This window comes from Phoenix dactylifera, chromosome 10 (genome assembly GCF_051530095.1).
Source record: "Phoenix dactylifera cultivar Ajwa chromosome 10, Ajwa_hap1_PhDact_Kaust_v1.1, whole genome shotgun sequence".
Classification (NCBI taxonomy): Eukaryota; Viridiplantae; Streptophyta; class Magnoliopsida; order Arecales; family Arecaceae; genus Phoenix; species Phoenix dactylifera.
Genome location: NC_143199.1, coordinates 22,729,221 through 22,750,106, shown reverse-complemented (window position 1 = coordinate 22,750,106; position 20,886 = coordinate 22,729,221). Strand labels below are relative to the sequence as shown.

At 41.0% G+C, this 20,886-nt stretch overlaps 1 protein-coding gene across 1 annotated transcript; it reads left to right on the top strand.

Annotated features, from left to right (window-relative positions):
* The first annotated feature begins 2,836 nt into the window (after positions 1-2,836).
* Positions 2,837-4,954, top strand: LOC103703430 (uncharacterized). The gene has a single exon (XM_008786268.6). It carries the CDS (start codon positions 3,093-3,095, stop codon positions 4,074-4,076), a length of 984 nt encoding a protein of 327 aa, XP_008784490.1. The 5' UTR covers positions 2,837-3,092; the 3' UTR covers positions 4,077-4,954.
* Positions 4,955-20,886: the final 15,932 nt, after the last annotated feature.

Here is a 20,886-nt window from a genome sequence, read left to right as displayed (position 1 = left end):
CTGCAAGTGTTGCTATTTGCCAAATATATTATGCAATTTTTTAATAGAAACACTAAACGTTAGGTATTGTCTTCCATCATGCATGTATTGTTTTCACATATATTATTCGGAATGACTCTGCTTGATTACCAGCTTAACTTAAATAAGAGATATGCGAATAAGGTTATTGACTATATCATTCAATGAAAATGACTTGAGTTGCTTTTAAGCTAGCACTGCGACGCAAGCTCTTTTGGAATATGTACATTACTTGGTTAAATACCGATTATAGGGGTGAATTCATGGTTACACGAACTGGGATGCAATAATTCTGTTTAAGACTAAACGTTACGAGGATATATAGAGGGTTGTTGACCCAACAAAAGTTTCTCGCTCGCCTACGGCTCACTAACTGTCTTCTTTATTCTTTGCTTCTCAATTTTCGGTTTTGAAACCTTCAGAACAAAAGAAAAATTTTCTATAATAGGTATCGATTTGCGACTCAAAGTAGGGATTTCAGGAAATTTCCGGTTGCAATGCAAAGTCGGTTAATAGATCAATTTCTTTCCGTATTAAATATGTGATTCCTCAGAACCTGTGAGTGGTGAATGTAGCGTATTAAACTTCACATTGCTTGGTGGCCCCTACCTGTGCACTGAATATAGCTGGACCCATTTGGCTGGTGCTTCGTCGTCATCGTCTTAGACGAACTCAAACACCACCAAACGTTTTCCGTGGCTTACTGCGATGGAGACGATGCAACCACTACCTAAATTAGCTTCCGCCCTCCAGCCTTTATCAGGTATCAGCAGTGCCGTCGGTACCACGCCATGGTTCAAGGTCTTGAATCATTGGCACCGTAAGTGGTACCCGTTCCCCCAACAGCTCGGCCTGGCTGTCTACATTCCTCGGCGACTCCTCATGCACCGAAGGCTCCGCTTAAAAGAGCTGCAGGAGTGCTTGTTCCCCAGAAACAGCGGAGCAATTAGTCAGTATATTTCTTAATATACTAATAAAATTTAACTTAATTATTTCTAATAATAAAGTAATGTGGGATTGTGCATTATTTTAATATATTATTCTGCTATTATTATTATTGTGTTCCGTCTTTTTGGTTAAATCGTGTTAAAGAATATTCTTCTTTTTTATTGCACGTCTACTCGCAGACAAAAGAAAGCATGCGTTAACATCATCAAATTCTGCAAAGAGTTGTGATCGAACAACTTGTTCGCATGGTGGTGATCTGGTCAAACCTTGTGATGCTTCTGTTGCTTCCATCAGTGGTGGTGGGACGCAACCGAAACATCAGCTGGTGCAACAGTCTGTGTTAGATTTCTGTGCTGCTTTCACCTTTTTGAGAGAGCAAGTTTTCTCCCATTCGTGCATTCCGATGTCGTCTTGGAAGGGGAAGGGCAATCTTATCATGCCCGTTTCCACTGAACCAAACATATGTGCCTGCCCCTTCTCCCATTCCTATCATGTCCTATCTGCTTAACCATAATATACAAACTTCTACACTTAGAGTGGATCTTTCATGGGAAATCTATTTAGATCTGGATTAGATGATTAAAGCTTCACATCGGTAATTCAAGCTGTTGAATATAAATTACAATCTCTAAATTATATGTATATATATATAGTTTATGTACTAAGTGGTAAAAAAAATTGTATAGTTTAAATAGCAGACAATAATACATCCATTTTTACCATTCAATGCATAAACTAAGAGTAGGCCTATTCAAGAGCTGGACGGCCATCTCAGCAGGCTTGGGCCAAGGTTTTAGGCATCTAAAAAATAAGCTTGCTTATTATAGGCTGGCTCAGGCTTGAGGATTAAAGCCTGATTTGAGCCAAGTTGGCTCTTTCTTTTATTTAACTTTATATTTTTACGATTAAATTGTAAGTTTTGTTGATATGCAATTTAATAGGAGAAGATCGATAATCTTAGAATAGTTATCAGGTATTCAAACTGCTGTTAATATATTTAATTATTCATCTTTAATATTTTTATAGCATTTTAGTATTTTTTTTTAGAAATCAGAAAAAATGTTGAGAAGTTGGATATCTAGCCTGGTGCCCAAAGGTCAAGTAAGCGTCGAGTTTAGGCCCATAAACTAGGCCCAAATTCCAGGCAGGGCACGGTTCAGGCCTAAACAAATTGTATTATTTTTGGACAAAACCCAATCACCGGTTTGGTTTTTTCTATAAAGAAGTATGGTTAGAAGTCTCAATCTCGATCTAATGTGATTGGAATCCACTCGACTGTAGCCAAATATATCACTCTTTATATATATATATATATATATATATATATATATATATATATATATATATATATATATAAAATATAGATATAGATATATATAGAATAAATAAAGTAAAAATAAGGATTTAGAAATCTTTTCCCTTTTGAAGAAGGAAGGTGCATTAAAGAAAAAGGTCACCCTCCCTATCTTCCAAATTAATACTTATCGGACTAATTTTGAAGAGGAGTTCCGGACGTTCCTGGTACCAGAGTCTACTTTTTCTATCGAACTTTGCTAAATTGTGCCTCTTTTAATGCTATGCCTTTAAACAACCCTCGAGGCTTGTAGCCAAATACCATGCCTCCATCTGTTTCCTGACTATGTCGTTGACCTTCAAGCAGATTATTGCTGCCGAACTACAAGATTCTAGTTTAGCAAAAGAAAAAAAAAAAACTACAAGATTCTTAAATACACAACCCAAAAACACAAAATTTCGTATATTATAAAATTGAATGGCCCCACCGATCCTCCATACCAGACTTGGTAGATTAAAAGTCATAATCTCATCAAAGAAAATAAAAAGGTAAGGAAGCTCATTTAATAATAGGAAATTCTACAACAACGTAACTTGGAGTAGAGCCTGGATAAACATGATTTTTTCTGGTCATTTACTTCTACTTCTTCCCAATCCAATTCAGTCTCTAGGTGATTCTTTCCCATCTAAACTCAATGCCACTCTTCCCCTAAATCCTTTTAACCCCCCCTCTAACCTCCTCCCACCTTCAAACACCTCATAACTTCTCTTCCATCTCTCCACCTCAATTCTCGAACATAAGCTCAAAACAAGCAGGAGAGAGAGAGAGAGTTATGAAGCCTCACCCGCCATCTTCTCCTCCCTTCTCTCCTTCTCCACCCGCCCTCCGCCGCCTCTTGCCGAGAGCCGTCTCCTTCGTCCTCCTCTTCTCCCTCGGCTACACCCTCGGCTTCCTCTCCTCCTCCTCCTCCTCTCCCCCCGAGCCCCCCCAATTCCACGTCCAAACGCAGTTCCAATCCCAACCCGACAACGAAATCCCGGTCACCACATCGCAGCCGCCCTCGGCGGCGCCGCCGCACGACCTGCTCCGCTTCCGCACCAAGTGCGCCGACCCCGTCCCCCAGCCGGACATCCTCCGCACGGTGCTCGACCGCGTCTACAACGGCAGCTCCCCCTACGCCGGCTTCCCCCCTCCGGCCATCGCCCCGCTTCTTTACCCACCAGCCCGCCGCCTCCGCGGCTGGGGCTCCACCACCCCCGTCTTCCGCGAGCTCGTCGAAACCGTCCGCCCCCTCACCATCATCGAGCTCGGCACCTTCCTCGGCGCCTCCGCCCTCCACATGGCCGCCCTCTCCCGCAACCTCTCCCTCTCCTCCCTCATCCTCTGCCTCGACGACTTCCGCGGCTGGCCGGGCTTCCGCCAACGCTTCCCCCGCGATGTCCCCCCTCCCCTCCATGCCGACGCCCTCCTTCTCCCCCAGTTCATGCAAGCCGTCGCCGCCGCCGGCGAGGCCGACCGCGTCATCCCCGTCCCCTTCTCCACGAGCTCCGCCCTCACCGCCCTCTGCGACTGGGGCGTCTACGGGGATCTCATCGAGGTCGACGCCGGCCACGACTTCCACTCCGCCTGGGCCGACATCAACATGGCCTACGCCGTCCTCCGCCCCGGCGGCGTCCTCTTCGGCCACGACTACTACACCTCCGCCGACGACCACGGCGTCCGCCGAGCCGTCACCCTCTTCGCCAAGCTCAACGGCCTCCGCCTCCGTCCCCACGGCCAGCATTGGGTCCTCTCCCCCAAGCCACTCCACCTTTGATCCTTCCAGTACTCCATCCTTATCTCTCCCTCTTTTTTTTTTTAATTAATTTGCCTTCCTTTCTTTTGCAACAATCCTCTGCCCACTACTATTTTCTCACTTTCTTATGTAATTATAATTTGCCCCATATGATACAATAATTATATGGCCGGCAAAACAAATTTAAAACAATTTTATATAGAGAGAGAAGAAGGGAGAAATAGGGGGTTTATAGATGATTACTTCAAGAGAAAATAAAGAGCCATGCAATGTTGATAAGGTGGTTGGGTTGCTTCCATTAACAAGGCTTTTGGGATCCAAGAAGGAGAATGGTATCGACTTTATTATTTTAAAACTTAAACCCGGTTTCTTGTATTAGTCTAATCCGAAGGGATTAGATTGATGTATTGCATATAGTAGATTTGATTTGCCTTTGTTTTATTTTTTTTTCCAATGCAATATCTTAATGAGAAGGGAGATTGGATTGGATAGTTTATGATTTTTCTCATTTATTGTTCCAGATTACATCTGCTCTGCTCTCATCTCATCTTAGTTGCATATTTTCATCCAGTTTTATCTCTCTGGTTTCATTTAAATGAGGTTGAGGTTGCATATATTTTGTGTGGTTGATTCTATATGTTGATATGTTTAAACATAGTGCTCGATATGATTTTGTTTGGGTAATCTTCTAAAACATAGGGCATGACATGAGCACTAGTTTTGACTTGTTGACTTGAGCTGATCTTCTTGTGTTTTATGGATTGGATACGAGATAGGTAAGCCTACTCGGACCAGGTAAGGATTGCAGGGTTCTAATTTGTTTCACATCATGGTATTCCCTTTATCGAACTTTATTGTAATATTAATCGGCACAATGAATTTGCTGGATTTAACCCTGGTAGCTCTGAACTTCTCTTGTTGAATTTTTATTTATAAGGCATGGGTGAGGTTGAAGTGTGATTTGAAGATGACCAAATTATATAGATCTAGCCATGCCATGTGATGCTTATGGAAGAGGAGCATTAAATAGAGGGTGAAATTTGAGAGGGATTAAAAGTCGTGTTAATCGAGAACGAAAGCAGAGCATAGATGATATTAGCGAAATTTGATCTGGGAACTAATACAAATGCGAGTAATGGGAAATGCCCTAATACGCTAAAATGGAAATGTGATTTTAAAAAAAACAAGAGTATTAACAAAAACATATATCAAAAGTGCATTAAGATCATAGAAATATCGTTTGTAAGCTAGTTTTAAATTAATTTTCATTGATTTTTCAAAATCAATCCATAAACATTGATAAAGACTCAAACTTTCACTAGTATTTATTCTCCTCCTATAAGTAGACAATAAGATAGATGGTTTATCATAATGTTTGGTCCAGATTGTCAAAGAGAATATTTGATTTAGAATTTTCTCTTTTCCTCCCAACTTTCTCCCCACTCCTTCCCATGCTCTTCTCTCACAGATTATTCAATAGGATCCTAATTTATATAATCTCCCTTTCAATCCGAATTTAGATTTCTGAGAGAGTTTCTTAAAAGAATTGCATCAATTTCCTATGAAACACTTGCTTGAGTGGGAAATGTGTTTCTATGAAGTATAGGGAGACATTTCCTCAATAAGGAAAAAGCAAAGAATGGACAATTGTAATCTGGAACTGGTGTTCCGCTTGGTGTTAATAGGAAAAGGTGAAATCAGGTGATAGAGATATTGAGAAATAAAATATACAATAATGTGTAACTATGGTTTTACTTTAAGAGTACACATATTTGTAATAACCTAGAATCTCATCCAAAAAAGATTAGTCAAAAAGTATTATTTGGATTTCTTGATTCTGTAAAAGTACCAAAGATCTATTTAGCGAATAACCGATGTAGGACTAAACACACGCCCACACGGGTCCTCACATACTCCCTCCGTTTAAGCCCTGACGTTCTTGTCAGGCTAAGGGTTCAAATCCATTCAAATCTAATCACAAGCATCATGATCGGTCTGTAGTTAGCCCCAATAGATCCGTACTGCAGTGTCCCCTAGTTCACATAGGATATGGGCCAGGTCCGCTCTGATACCATTTTTAACAACCTAAGACCCGTGCTGGCGTGTGTTTAGTCCCCTATCAATTATTCGCTTGGTAGATCTTGGGTATTTATATATAGGATCAAGAAACCTAAATAATATATTTCGGCTAGCCTTTTTTGTAAGCTCCTGGATTGTTGCAAATAGTATTAGAGCAGATTCGACCCATAACATATATGGATTAGAGGACACTGCAGTATGAATCCATTGGAGTTGACCAGGGCCGATCGTGGTGTTTGTGATTAGATTTGAATGAATTTGAACCGTTAGCTTAATAAGGACGTCCGGGCTTAAATGGGGAGAATATGTGAGGACTTGTGTGGGCGTGTATTTAGTCTCATATCGGTTATTCGCTGGGTAGATCTTGGGTACTTATACAGAATCAAGAAACCCTAAATAATACCATATGGCCAGCTTTTTTGGGTGAGGTCCCGGGTTATGACAAATGGTATCAGAGTGAATTTGGCTCATAATCTATGTGGACTAAGGGATACTACAACACAGATTTATTGGGGTTGAATAAAAATCAGCAACATCTAGATTTTAAGTTACTTATGTGAAAGCTTGTTGAACTCGGAAATCATATTAGGTTGCATAGGTAGGTTGTCCTGCATATCTTGGGTTTCATTATTGACATTGCATCTCACATCATCATCCATAGTGTCATCATTGCATGCCAACCCATAGCTGTAAGGAGTACTAAGCCACTCAACCTAAAGACTTCTTAGCTACCATGGATTCTGACACTCTGAAATTTCTCATGGAACAGTTCGCTGCCATGCGAGCTAAAAATGAAGAATTCAAACAAGAGGTCCGTGAGCTATGCGAAACATTAGGACTCCTGAACCACCAACCCCCGTTGCCGCCTAACCTGAATTCGGTTTGGTCGCACCACCCGTAGTCCTTCCCCATCCTCCTAGGAACCAACCACCTTCTGATTACCAACGCGAACTCGATGAGAGGCTACTACGTGTTGTAAGAGTAGAGGCCCCTACCTTTGCCGGTCAAATCAAACTAAGCGTGTATCTTGATTGGAGAGCGAGCATGGATAACTACTTTGAATGGTATGAGATGTCCGATGATAAGAATGTGCGATTTACCAAGATGAAGCTTATTGGGCAAGCTCATTGGTACTGAAATAATGTTGAACATATACGCGAGACCCAAAGACTTCTTCATATTACCACATGGAAAGATTTGAAAGAAAAATCGAATGAAAAGTATCTACCATTTTCTTACCGACAACCCCTTATGAATAGGTGGCAGAAACTAACTTAAGGAACATCAACTATTGCTGATTACATCGCACGATTTGAAGAGTTTCATATGAGGCGTGGTGTAGTAGAAGAGGAGACTGTCACTCTTTCTAGATTTTGGGCAGGGCTCTGCGAGGAGATCCAGAAGGAACTCATCCTATGAGAGATTACCACTCTTAGCCAAGCATACTAGTTGGCTCAAGATGTGAATAGTTTCTTAAGGACACCAGTGATGAGGCGTATCGACCCTCAACCTATGACCTCAGGAGTCCGACCTACCCAAAACTATCTCTCTCAACCCAGACCACTTCCCAATCCTCCTAATCAGCCCGGCCCTATCCAAGCTCTAGCTAGGACATCCCCGTTGCCTATCCCGAACCCTTCAAATGATAAGAAAAAAGGAATATTAGGTCCTAACCCTCCTTCTCGAAACCAAACCCAGTGCTTTCGATGTCAAAAGTTCGACAACATAGCATCCCAATGTACTGCCAAGATCTACCTGATCACTGAACCAGAAGTTAGGACTCACAAGACTGAGTATGTCAAAGAAGTCTATGAGCCAAACATCGAAGATTATGTAGAAGACTTTGGAGACGAACAGGCCGGATTAGAATTTGTCCAGACTGAACTACAAAAGGAGCTTACTGATCCAAGTAACCAAAATCCTAGGCTTCATATGGTTAGGTGTACCCTCGCAACAAAGACTGAATAAGATTGGCATAAGACCTCCCTATTCTACACTCTTGTTAGGATCAACGAAAAAACTTGCAAAATTCTTTTTGATAGCGGAAGTTGTATCAACGCCATTGCTTCAGAAGTTGTCTCCCGCCTTGGCCTGAAATCTACCTCTCATCCCCACCCGTATAAAGTAGCATGGGTAAATAACACATCTATCTCTGTATCGGAAAGATGCCTTGTCCCAATTCAATTCCTTTCATATAAGGACGAAATTTGGTGTGACCGCATTCCGATGGATGTAGGTCAGGTCATCTTAGGAAGATCTTGGCTATAAGATTTAGACGTTACACTTCATGGACATTCGAACTCGTGTAATTTTATTTTTCAGGATCGAAAAATTAGACTGAACCCAATGCCTCCTAGAGTGCCCGCCCCTGAAAAAAAGAGTGTTGATCTATGCAAAAACGAACCACTTCACATCATTACTTCGAAAGAGGTAGTGAAAGATATCGATAGCCAATCACCTGTGTTTGCACTTGTGGCTCGAGTTATCAGTGTGGAGTCCAGTTTTCAGCACCCCGCCGCCGTAGCTCCCCTTCTGGAGGAGTTTCACTATGCTTCCCTGATGATCTTTCGGATACACTTCCTCCGGTGTGTGATGCCGAGCACATAATTGATTTAGTTTCGGAAGCATCTCTGGCCAACCTTCCACATCATAGGCTCAACCCAAATGAAAATGCTGAGCTGAAACGTCAAATGGACGAACTCCTCGCAAGAGGGTATGTTCGTGAGAGCCTAAGTCCCTGTGCTGTGCCTGCACTCCTCACCCAAGAAAGATGGTTTTTGGAGGATGTGCGTTGATAGCCGTGCCATCAATAAAATCACGGTTATGTATCGCTTTTCCATTCCTAGGCTGGACGACCTCTTAGATTCTATATTTGGTACCACGGTATTTTTCAAGATCGATCTGAAGAGTGGGTACCACTAGATTTGGATTCGTCTTAGGGATGAATGGAAGACTGCTTTTAAAACAAAAGATGGACTCTACGAATGGTTAACAAATGCTTCCAATACTTTTATGAGGGTGATGACTCAGATCTTTAGACCTTTTCTGAATAAATTTGTCGTTGTGTACTTCGATGACATTCTCATATATAGTCGAACTCAAGAGCTCTATCTCACACAGTTAAGGCAAGTCTGCGATGTCCTTAGAAGAGAAAGCTTCTTAAAAACCCCAAGAAGTGTACCTTCCTGATCGATCATGTTACTTTCTTAGGGTTCATAATGTCTTCTAAGGGTGTCTCTGCCAATCCTGCGAAGGTTGGCGTGATAGTAGATTGGCCCGAGCCCAAGTCTCTAACGGAAGTATGTAGTTTTCATGGCTTGGCCACTTTCTACCGCTGCTTTATTAGGAGTTTTAATTTGATAATGTTTTCCATTATGGATTGTATGAAGAAAGGAGACTTTATCTGGACAAAATCGACATCCCAAGCATTTCACGAAATTAAGAAAAGAATGACCAAAGCTTTTGTTTGGCACCTCTTTGATTTCACTAAAGTATTTGAGGTCGCATGTGATGGCTCTGGAGTTGGCATAGGTGGTGTGTTAAGTCAAGAAGGTCACCCTGTCGCATTCTTTAGTGAAAAATTAAATGACGGTAGCTTACGCTACTCCACCTATGACAAAGAATTCTATGCGGTAGTGCAAGCCTTAGACATTGGCGACACTATTTGCTACCTAAAGAGTTTGTCTTATATTCAGACCACGAGGCTTTAAAATATCTTAACTTTCAAAAGAAACTGAACCATAGACACGGCCGATGGGTCGAGTTTCTCCAAGCTTACACCTTTGTTTTAAAGCACAAGACTGAGGTTGAGAACAAAGCTGCGGACGCACTCAGTCGACGAATCTTTTTCCTATCCATGATGAGCACTGAAGTGATTGGTTTTGAGAGGATCAGGGAACCATATACTACTTGTTCTCACCTAACAGTTATTGGCCCCATTACTTAGTTAAGTCGGACCCACCGTATAACCGCAGAAATAAAGTCGTCATTGGGTCCTCACCTAACAGTTATTGGTGCCCAACCCCACCTTTACCTCACAACATCTCATGTCTAATAGAAAGGTCCAGTCCCCCGATGCAACTTGCCCACTGTGTCCAGCCGAGACAAATCAACACCGAAAAGACCTTAGCAGCTCTACTACGGTGGAAGACCTATGGACTTAATATTGCATAATCAAGTTTTAGTGTTTACAACTGGAGTTCTTCATAAGAGGTAATCGAACAATTGGCTAGGTAAGCAGGTGGGAGGCTCCCCTTACTCAGAGAGTAAGGTCCTAATTAAGTAACCACCTTATAGGCTTGCCTAGACACCAATTAGATCAATTAATCTAATATGACTAACTTATGTTCGTTCACCCTCGACTGATTAGGGAGGTTTCGATTTAGGTCTCACTTGATCGCGTATTCACATCTCATGCCAATATAAGTCTACCCGCATAGACATAAGCATTAAACATCCAGGCATTTATCAAAATAAAATTAAATGGTGATGATCATGGATCCAGGATGGGGTCATTTTACAAGCACATGCACGTCAATTGGTTTGATCGTCTTCAACTCTTGACTCGAGGTCCAATTGTGATCAACTCCTTGATCCATCTTCAATCAACCCTTGATCTCGATCCGCGCATGTTGGGCTTGTTGATGTACATATCGATCAACCATCGACGTGCAACACACATCACAGATTACATCCCAGATTGCTTTAAAAATTAAAATTAAAATAAAAGAATAAATTACAATCCTTTTCATGAGACATGCAGGTCTCTAATACATGAATTTAAAATGCACGCAGGCATCTGAAAATTAAAATTACATGCATCACAGAACATTGCAGAATATTTCAGCACATTCAAAGGGTCCATCCATGATGATCACCATACGCATCACATGCATAAAAATTATTTTCAGATCTGATATTTAACTGATTATTTCATCTCATGACTTGCTGATTATGCAAGATATGATTCTAAACATTTGTAATCATATTATCAAAGTATTAGAATCATTAATCCAAGCATCCAATAATTAGTATGCAGAAAAATCAGCAAGCTGAAAATTCTGCATACATAAATTTCAGCAAGCATAATCCCTTAAATTTCAGATCTAAAATGCCTTGAAAAATTTAATTCTAATCTTAATCTACATAACCATGGCTCTGATACCACTGTTAGGATCCCACATATGCCATGACAATTCGAAATAATTTTCAGATTGCAGCGGAAAAACTATGCGGGATCCGTTCATCGCATGAACGTATTTTAAAACCATTTGTTTGTAGATAGATTAGAATTAAATTATTTTAAACTATTTTTAAATCATTAAGAAGATTAGATCTTCACCTTGTGCGGGTAGATGGTCTCCGCAAATTTGATTCACGTGGATTTGTAGAAGGTTCGATGGAAGCCGCACACGCGTCCGGCCTCTACGGGTATCCACACGAGGTAATGATTCGATCGAAGCCTACGTATCTCCCCGGGGTAATAGCTCCCTTGCAGAGATGGCTTTTGATGGCTGAAGTCCTCCCTTTCAATCAACTCTTAAATGCTTAGGGAGGAGGAGGAAGAAGGATGGATTAAAAGGAACAAGAACAAAGCCCTACAGCCTTTTTCTTTTTCTTCCCTTTTAAAACCGAAATGAAGAAGGAAGAGGGCGATCAAGGCTCTTCTTTTTCTTCTCTTGATGGCGGCTCAAAGGAGGAAGATGGAGGAGAAAGGTTGCTGTCGAAATGCATCAGAAAAGGATCATGAAGAGGGGTCACACGCCTCCTCTTTTAATCCCTAAAGTGATAAGGATGAGTTCCTATTTTTTAGGAACTCATCTTTATCTTTTGTTTTGGCCAACAAGGAGGGGCGTGCGCCCCTCCTCTTTCTCCCACGCACACCCCAAGGGGAGGGGCGTGGGCCCCTTCCTCAAGTTCATTTAAATCTGCTATTTAAATAAATTAAAGGGGGTTTTAATTTGGGTCCATTGCATGAGTCTAATCCTAGTCAAAATAGGATTTTTATGAACCCATTTCAATTTCCTCCAAATCTTAATCTAATTAGGATTTAATTGAACCATGACTCTATTGAACTCTTCAATCCTAATCCAATTAGGAGTCATGAAATTAATTAGATTAAATTTAAAATTAATTAGGACTTAAAATAATCCTAATCTAATTAGGACTTATTAAATTTCAGCCCTAAGATAATTAGGACTTTAGAAATCCTATTCCAAATAGGATTCTTATTTAATTTGAAATCCTAATCCAATTAGGACTCCAAGGATCCTACTCCAAGTAGGACTCATGATCAAGTCCAATTAATTAAATTTAATTAATTAAATTAAATTGCAATCCGATTGCAATTGTTCCTTCTTCTAACCACTAACTCTTAGCGGGTTTTCATTTATCAATCTAATTGATTATTTGTGATTCCTAATCACATTCAACCATCGGATCGGTCATTACCTCTAATGTGTGTGACCCCATAGGTTCCATTCTGACTGGTAGTGAGATATATTGCGATCTCTATCACAATATCATTAAAAACTCTTTTCAATGGGTTGAAACAATTTCAACTCAACTCATCAGTGTTTATCGACCATCAAGATGATCCCTGTGAGTCTCACCATCCACCAGTGACACCTAGTAGTATGTAGTGGCCACCCAGCAGAATAGAATGATGAACCTCTAGGTGCAGTTATCGTATGATACAGTTCTTCTATCGTGGATCCCTACAGATCGAAGGTCATGGATAACTCGTCAAACACCGTCGTCTGTCATATGTCTAGATTTATTCGACTTGAGTTCGATAGTGGAAAACTCTTTCTCCACTGTATATTATTGCCCTGGCCAAGGTCTTAGAACTCTGTCTAATAAATCACATAGGATCACTCCTCTTCTATCAAGGTCGATAGATTCCATGTAAGTGCATACCCTACTCCTACAGTGAACCTACTGCAGCCAATCTACACAACAAGGACCCATATGACTAGAGACCATGTATATGTGCAGTCAAACTACAATAACCTCACTGTGAGTAGCCGAAGCACTGCAGGTCAAAGGACCAGTCACACTACTGCAACATCAAGTAAGTCACTGACGAGTGGATAGATATCCAAGTGACTTCTTGTCTTGGTCACGCTCAGTACCCTTGTTCTCTAACAAGCACCTGCACTCTCACTTCAGTGTCCCTACACTATGGACTCGAGTCTCGTCCATCCATAAGGAAAGCGATCTGTGCACTGATCGGATCGATCACCGTCCTCGTGATGATCCATTGAGCAGGAGCATTTAGAAATTAATTACCAATGATACATGGATCAAATTCTCAACTCTTGAGAATATGTATCATCATCTTATTAATTTCTTGGACGATTCATAGACACATAAACAATATGAATGAAAAGATGCCCATTTATTATTCAATAATAATAAAGTCAAGTACAAATTTATGTCCCAGAATAAATAATGTGTCTGCCAGATTGGCTTCTAGGGCATACATCTAACAATCTCCCACTTGCACTAAAGCCAATCAGCCATATATCTAAGTCCCATCTTCTCAAGGTGGGCTTCAGTCTTCTGCTGACTTAGCTGTTTAGTGAGCGGGTCTGCCACGTTGTCCGCGGAGTCTACTCTCTGTACCTCGACATATTTCTTCTCGAGATAGTCGCGTATGAGGTGGAAACGCCGCTCTATGTGCTTGGACTTCTGATGAGACCTTAGCTCCTTAGCGAGAGCTATGGCGCCATTATTATCGTAGTAGAGTGTGATGGCATCTAATGGCATTACATCTAGCTCTGCAATGAATTTCTTGAACCAGAAGGCTTCCTTTGCAGCTTTAGAGGCGGCGATATACTCAGCTTCCATGGTAGAATCAGCAATGATCGGTTGTTTGGAACTCTTCCAATTTACCGTACCTCCATTGCACAAGAACACATATCCAGATGTAGACTTTCTATCATCAATATCAGTCATAAAGTCTGAATCTGTGTATTCTTCTACCTTTAACTCCGATGCTCCTCCAAAGACCAAGAACAAATCTTTAGTTCTTCTTAAGTACTTAAGAATGTTCTTCACATCTGTCTAGTGCTCTTCGCCTGGATTCGACTGATATCTGCTAGTGACACTCACAGCAAGGGCTATATCAGGTCGTGTATATAGCATGGCATACATGAGGCTCCCTATTGCAGAAGCATAAGGAATCCTGCTCATGCGTTGAATCTCTTTAGATGTGTTGGGGCACATCTTTTTGGAGAGATGAATCCCATGCCTAAGGGGTAATAGACCCCTCTTGGAGTTTTCCATACTGAACCTCTTCAGTACCTCCTCTATGTACATCTTCTGTGATAGGCCAAGCAACCTCTTAGATCTATCTCTATAGATCTTAATCCCCAAAATGTAGGATGCTTCCCCAAGGTCTTTCATGGAGAACTCTTTTGACAACCAGACCTTGACCGAGGTTAGCATGGGAACATCATTCCCAATCAAGAGGATATCATCCACGTACAGTACGAGGAACACGACAGCACTCCCACTAACCTTCTTGTAAACATACGGTTCCTCTTCGTTCTTGATGAAATCAAACGATTTGATTGCATCATTGAAACGAGTATTCCAGCTCCGAGATGCTTGCTTTAGTCCATAGATGGACCTTTGCAACTTGCAGACCTTGTGATCTCCATCACTGGAAGTGAAACCCAAAGGCTGCTCCATATAGATATCTTCATCAAGATATCCATTCAGGAAAGCAGTTTCACATCCATCTGCCATATTTCATAATCTTGAAATGCTGCGATGGCAAGCAATGTTTGAATGGATTTTAGCATGGCTACAGGTGAAAAAGTCTCCTGATAGTCAATGCCTTCGCGCTGACTATACCCTTTCGCCACTAGCCTTGCCTTATAGGTCTCTACCTTTCCATCCGAACCTATCTTCCTTTTATAGATCCATTTGCATCCAATAGGTACTATACCTTCTGGTGGATCTACTAAGGTCCAGACTTGGTTAGAATACATGGAGTCTATCTCTGACTTCATGGCTTCCAGCCATTTCTCGGAATCGATATCTGATATCGCCTCATTGTAGGTATTGGGATCCTGTACATGTTCCCTATCTCCCATGAGAAACATTTCCTCGGTGTCCTCTACTAGTATACCTAAGTATCTATCGAAAGGATGGGAGACCCTACTAGATCTACAAGGTGGAGGAGGTACTATGTGTACTGGCTCTATGTGAATAGGTTCTATAGGATCCATTACTCGTTGCTTTTCAGAGACTTTCTCTTCAAGCTCAATTTTCCTCCCACTGCCTCTATCAAGGATAAACTGTTTTTCCAGGAAGACGGCATGTCGGCTCACAAACACATTGTGATCCACTGAGATGTAAAAATTGTATCCTAATGACTCTTTAGGATATCTAATGAAATGAGCACTAATGGTCCTAGGCTATAACTTGTCCGCCTGTAGTCGCTTGACGTGGGCCGGACATCCCCAAATCTTGAGATGACCAAGACTCGGCTTCTTACCATGCCACATCTCATACGGTGTGGTAGGAACGGATTTAGAGGGAACTCTATTTAATAAATAAATCGCGGATAATAAGGCATCTCCCCAAAGAAACATAGGTAGATCAGTGAAGCTCATCATGGATCGGACCATATCCAATAGAGTCCGATTCCTCCTTTCTGACACCCCGTTGAGTTGAGATATACCCGGAGGCGTCCATTGTGAGACTATGCCATTTTTCTTGAGATAGTCCCGGAATTTCCCACTAAGGTATTCTCCTCCTCGATCTGATCGAAGAACCTTAAGGGTTTTTCCAGTCTGTTTTTCTACTTCATTTCTGAACTCTTTGAACTTTTCAAAAGACTCAAATTTGTATCTCATAAGATACACATACCCATATCGTGAATAGTCATCGGTAAAGGTAATGAAGTATGAATAACGACCCCTGGCTAGCACATCGAATGGGCCACATACATCAGTGTGTACCAGGGTAAGTATTTCAGTGGTCCTCTCCCCATGTCCTACAAAAGGTAATCTAGCCATTTTTCCTTGAAGACAGGACTCACAAACTGGATATGACTCGGAAGTCAATGGGCCAAGAAGCCCATCTTTCTCCATTTTGTTCATTCTGTCCTCTCCAATATGGCCAAGCCTGAGGTGCCACAAATACTTCTGGTTTATCTCATCTCTGGATCTTTTAGATCCTATGGCACTCACTACTTGCTCAGACACATTCACAGATACATCAATATGCAAGTGATAGAGACTGTCAATCATAAAACCACGTGTAACTAATTTATTTCTGAAATAAATAGAACATCAGTCTTTGTCAAAAGTCAAAACATGACCATCCTGTGCTAAACACGAAACAGAAATTAAATTTCTGCTAGCAGCAGGGACATAATAACAGTCTCTAAGCAATAAACTAAATCCAGACGGTAATCGCAGAGGGTAGGTGCCCACAGCTACAGCAGCAACTCTTGCCCCGTTGCCAACCCGAAGGCTTACTGCACCTTCCGCCAGCCTCCTACTTTCCTTTAGACCCTGCATAGTAGTGCACAAATGAGCACTAGAACCAGAATCTATAACCCAACTAGAAGTAGAAGAAACCGTAAGGTTAGTTTCAATCACGAGCAAGTCTAGCATACCTTCAGAAGGTGTGTCCCTTTTGTTCTTCAGGCTCTCGAGGTATGAAGGGCAGTTCCTTTTCCAGTGGCCGTTGACGTTGCAGTGAAAACATTTTCCTTTGTCATCAGTCCTTTTCTTATGAACTTCCTTCTTAGGCTTTTTGTCTTTCTTGTGCTTCTTTGCAGGCTTCTTTTTCTTCCAAGTAGACTTTCTCTTGGAACCAGAAGTCAGCTCAGCAGCCAGAACAGAGCCCCTTGAACCTTTCCAGGCCCCTTCAGTAGTTACCAACATATTCAACAATTCGGTCTTAGTGCATTCAATTTTATTCATATGGTAGTTTACTATAAACTGACCAAATGAATCAGAAAGGGATTGCAGGATTAGATCTATCTGCAGTTCCTTATGCATGGACATACCGAGCTTCTCAAGCTCCTCGAGGTCCTTGATCATAGTCAAACAGTGATCGTGAACAGACTGCCCCTCGCGCATCTTTGCCTTGAAGAGCCTCTTGGACACTTCAAAGCGTGCAGTGCGACTCTGCTCACCATACAACTCTTGCAGATGAGCCAGTATTTTTCTAGCAGTCTTCATGTTCTCATGCTGGCATTGAAGTTCGTTAGTCATGGATGCCATGATGTAGCACTTGACCCTAATGTCGTCATCTGTCCACTTTTGATGCGTCTCACGCTGATCATCAGTAGGATGTGCTGGTAACCTAGGGATATCGTTCTCGAGCACATACCCTAGTTTCTCACAATTCAGAACAATTTTCAGGTTTCTAAGCCAGTCTTTATAGTTGATTCCGGTCAGTCGATTGGTCTCAAGGATACGTGTCAAAGGGTTTGAAGCTGACATTGTGATCTGTAGAGAGTAAAGATTTTAGTTAGACTTTGTACTTGAACTTAATTTGTTCTATGGACTTTTAAAACAATATGCTTCCACTATTTTCTCGAATTCCTCATACTTCCCTGATGGAGAAACGAAAAACCTACGCGACTAGGATTTTTAGTGGATACTGCGGTCTCACCGATTTACATGCCGCCTCACCTAACAGTTATTGGTGACATATAAATGGATGAGTGTACAACTCTTGTACAATGCTTCTCAAGCATATTGCAGTGGTACTTGGTCTCTAAGTGATGAAGACCTCACCTAACAGTTATTGGCCCCATTACTTAGTTAAGTCGGACCCACCGTATAACCGCAGAAATAAAGTCGTCATTGGGTCCTCACCTAACAGTTATTGGTGCCCAACCCCACCTTTACCCCATAACATCTCATGTCTAATAGAGAGGTCCAGTCCCCCGATGCAACTTGCCCACTGTGTCCAGCCGAGACAAATCAACACCAAAAAGACCTTAGCAGCTCTACTACGGTGGAAGACCTATGGATTTAATATTGCATAATTAAGTTTTAGTGTTTGCAACTTGAGTTCTTCATAAGAGGTAATCGAACAATTGGCTAGGTAAGCAGGTGGGAGGCTCCCCTTTCTCAGAGAGTAAGGTCCTAACTAAGTAACTACTTTATAGGCTTGCCTAGACACTAATTAGATCAATTAATCTAATATGACTAACTTATGTTGGTTCACCCTCGACTGATTAGGAAGGTTTCGATTTAGGTCTCACTCGATCGCGTATTCACATCTCATGCAAATATAAGTCTACCCGCATAGACATAAGCATTAAACATCCAGACATTTATCAAATAAAACTAAATGGTGATGATCATGGATCCAGGATGGGGTCATTTTACAAGCACATACACGTCAATTGGTTTGATCGTCTTCAACTCTTGACTCGATCTTGATCCCTTAGGTCCAATTGTGATCAACTCCTTGATCCATCTTCAATCAACCCTTGATCTTGATCCGCGCATGTTGAGCTTGTTGATGTACATATCGATCAACCATCGACGTGCAACACACATCACAGATTACATCCCAGATTGCTTTAAAAATTAAAATTAAAATAAAAGAATAAATTACAACCCTTTTCATGAGACACGCAGGTCTCTAATACATGAATTTAAAATGCACGCAGGCATCTGAAAATTAAAATTACATGCATCACAGAACATTGCAAAACATTTCAGCACATTCAAAGGGTCCATCCATGATGATCACCATACGCATCACATGCATAAAAAATATTTTCAGATCTGATATTTAACTGATTATTTCATCTCATGACTTGCTGATTATGCAAGAAATGATTCTAAACATTTGTAATCACATTATCAAATATTAGAATCATTAATCCAAGCATCCAATAATTAGTATGCAGAAAAATCAGCAAGCTGAAAATTCTGCATACATAAATTTCAGCAAGCATAATCCCTTAAATTTCAGATCTAAAATGCCTTGAAAAATTTAATTCTAATCTTAATCTACATAACCATGGCTCTGATACCACCGTTAGGATCCCACATATGTCATGAAAATTCGAAATAATTTTCAGATTGCAGCCGAAAAACTATGCAGGATCCGTTCATCGCATGAACGTATTTTAAAACCATTCGTTTGTAGATAGAGTAGAATTAAATTATTTTAAATTATTTTTAAATTATTAAGAAGATTAGATCTTCACCTTGTGCGGGTAGATGGTCTCCGCAAATCTGATTCACGTGGATTTGTAGAAGGTTCAATGGAAGCCGTACACGCGTCCGGCCTCTACAGGTATCCACACGAGGTAATGATTCGATCGAAGCCTACGTATCTCCCCGGGGTGCTAGCTCCCTTGCAGAGATGGCTTTTGATGGCTGAAGTCCTCCCTTTCAATCAACTCTTAAATGCTTAGGGAGGAGGAGGAAGAAGGATGGATCAAAAGGAACAAGAACAAAGCCCTACAGCCTTTTTCTTTTTCTTCCCTTTTAAAACCGAAATGAAGAAGGAAGAGGGCGATCAAGGCTCTTCTTTTTCTTCTCTTGATGGCGGCTCAAAGGAGGAAGATGGAGGAGAAAGGTTGCTGTCGAAATGCATCAGAAAAGGATCATGAAGAGGGGTCACACGCCTCCTCTTTTAATCCCTAAAGTGATAAGGATGAGTTTCTATTTTTTAGGAACTCATCTTTATCTTTTGTTTTGGCCAACAAGGAGGGGCGTGCGCCCCTCCTCTTTCTCCCACGCACACCCCAAGGGGAGGGGCGTGGGCCCCTCCCTCAAGTTCATTTAAATCTGCTATTTAAATAAATTAAAGGGGGTTTTAATTTGGGTCCCATTTCAATTTCCTCCAAATCCTAGTCAAAATAGGATTTAATGGGTTCATTTAAATCTGCTATTTAATTTGCATGAGTCTAATCCTAGTCAAAATAGGATTTTTATGAACCCATTTCAATTTCCTCCAAATCCTAATCTAATTAGGATTTAATTGAACCATGACTCTATTGAACTCTTCAATCCTAATCCAATTAGGAGTCATGAAATTAATTAGATTAAATTTAAAATTAATTAGGACTTAAAATAATCCTAATCTAATTAGGACTTATTAAATTTCAGCCCTAAGACAATTAGGTCTTTAGAAATTCTATTCCAAATAGGATTCTTATTTAATTTGAAATCCTAATCCAATTAGGACTCCAAGGATCCTACTCCAAGTAGGACTCATGATCAAGTCCAATTAATTAAATTTAATTAATTAAATTAAATTGCAATCCGATTGCAATTGTTCCTTCTTCTAACCACTAACTCTTAGCGGGTTTTCATTTATCAATCTAATTGATTATTTGTGATTCCTAATCACATTCAACCATCGGATCGGTCATTACCTCTAATGTGTGTGACCCCATAGGTTCTATTCTGACTGGTAGTGAGATATATTGCGATCTCTATCACAATATCATTGAAAACTCTTTTCAATGGGTTGAAACAATTTCAACTCAACTCATCAGGGTTTATCGACCATCAAGATGATCCCTGTGAGTCTCACCATCCACCAGTGACACCTAGCAGTATGTAGTGGCCACCCAGCAGAATAGAATGATGAACCTCTAGGTGCAGTTATCGTATGATATAGTTCTTCTATCGTGGATCCCTACAGACCGGAGGTCATGGATAACTCGTCAAACCCCGTCGTTTGTCATATGTCTAGATTTATTCGACTTGAGTTCCATAGTGGAAAACTCTTTCTCCATTGTATATTA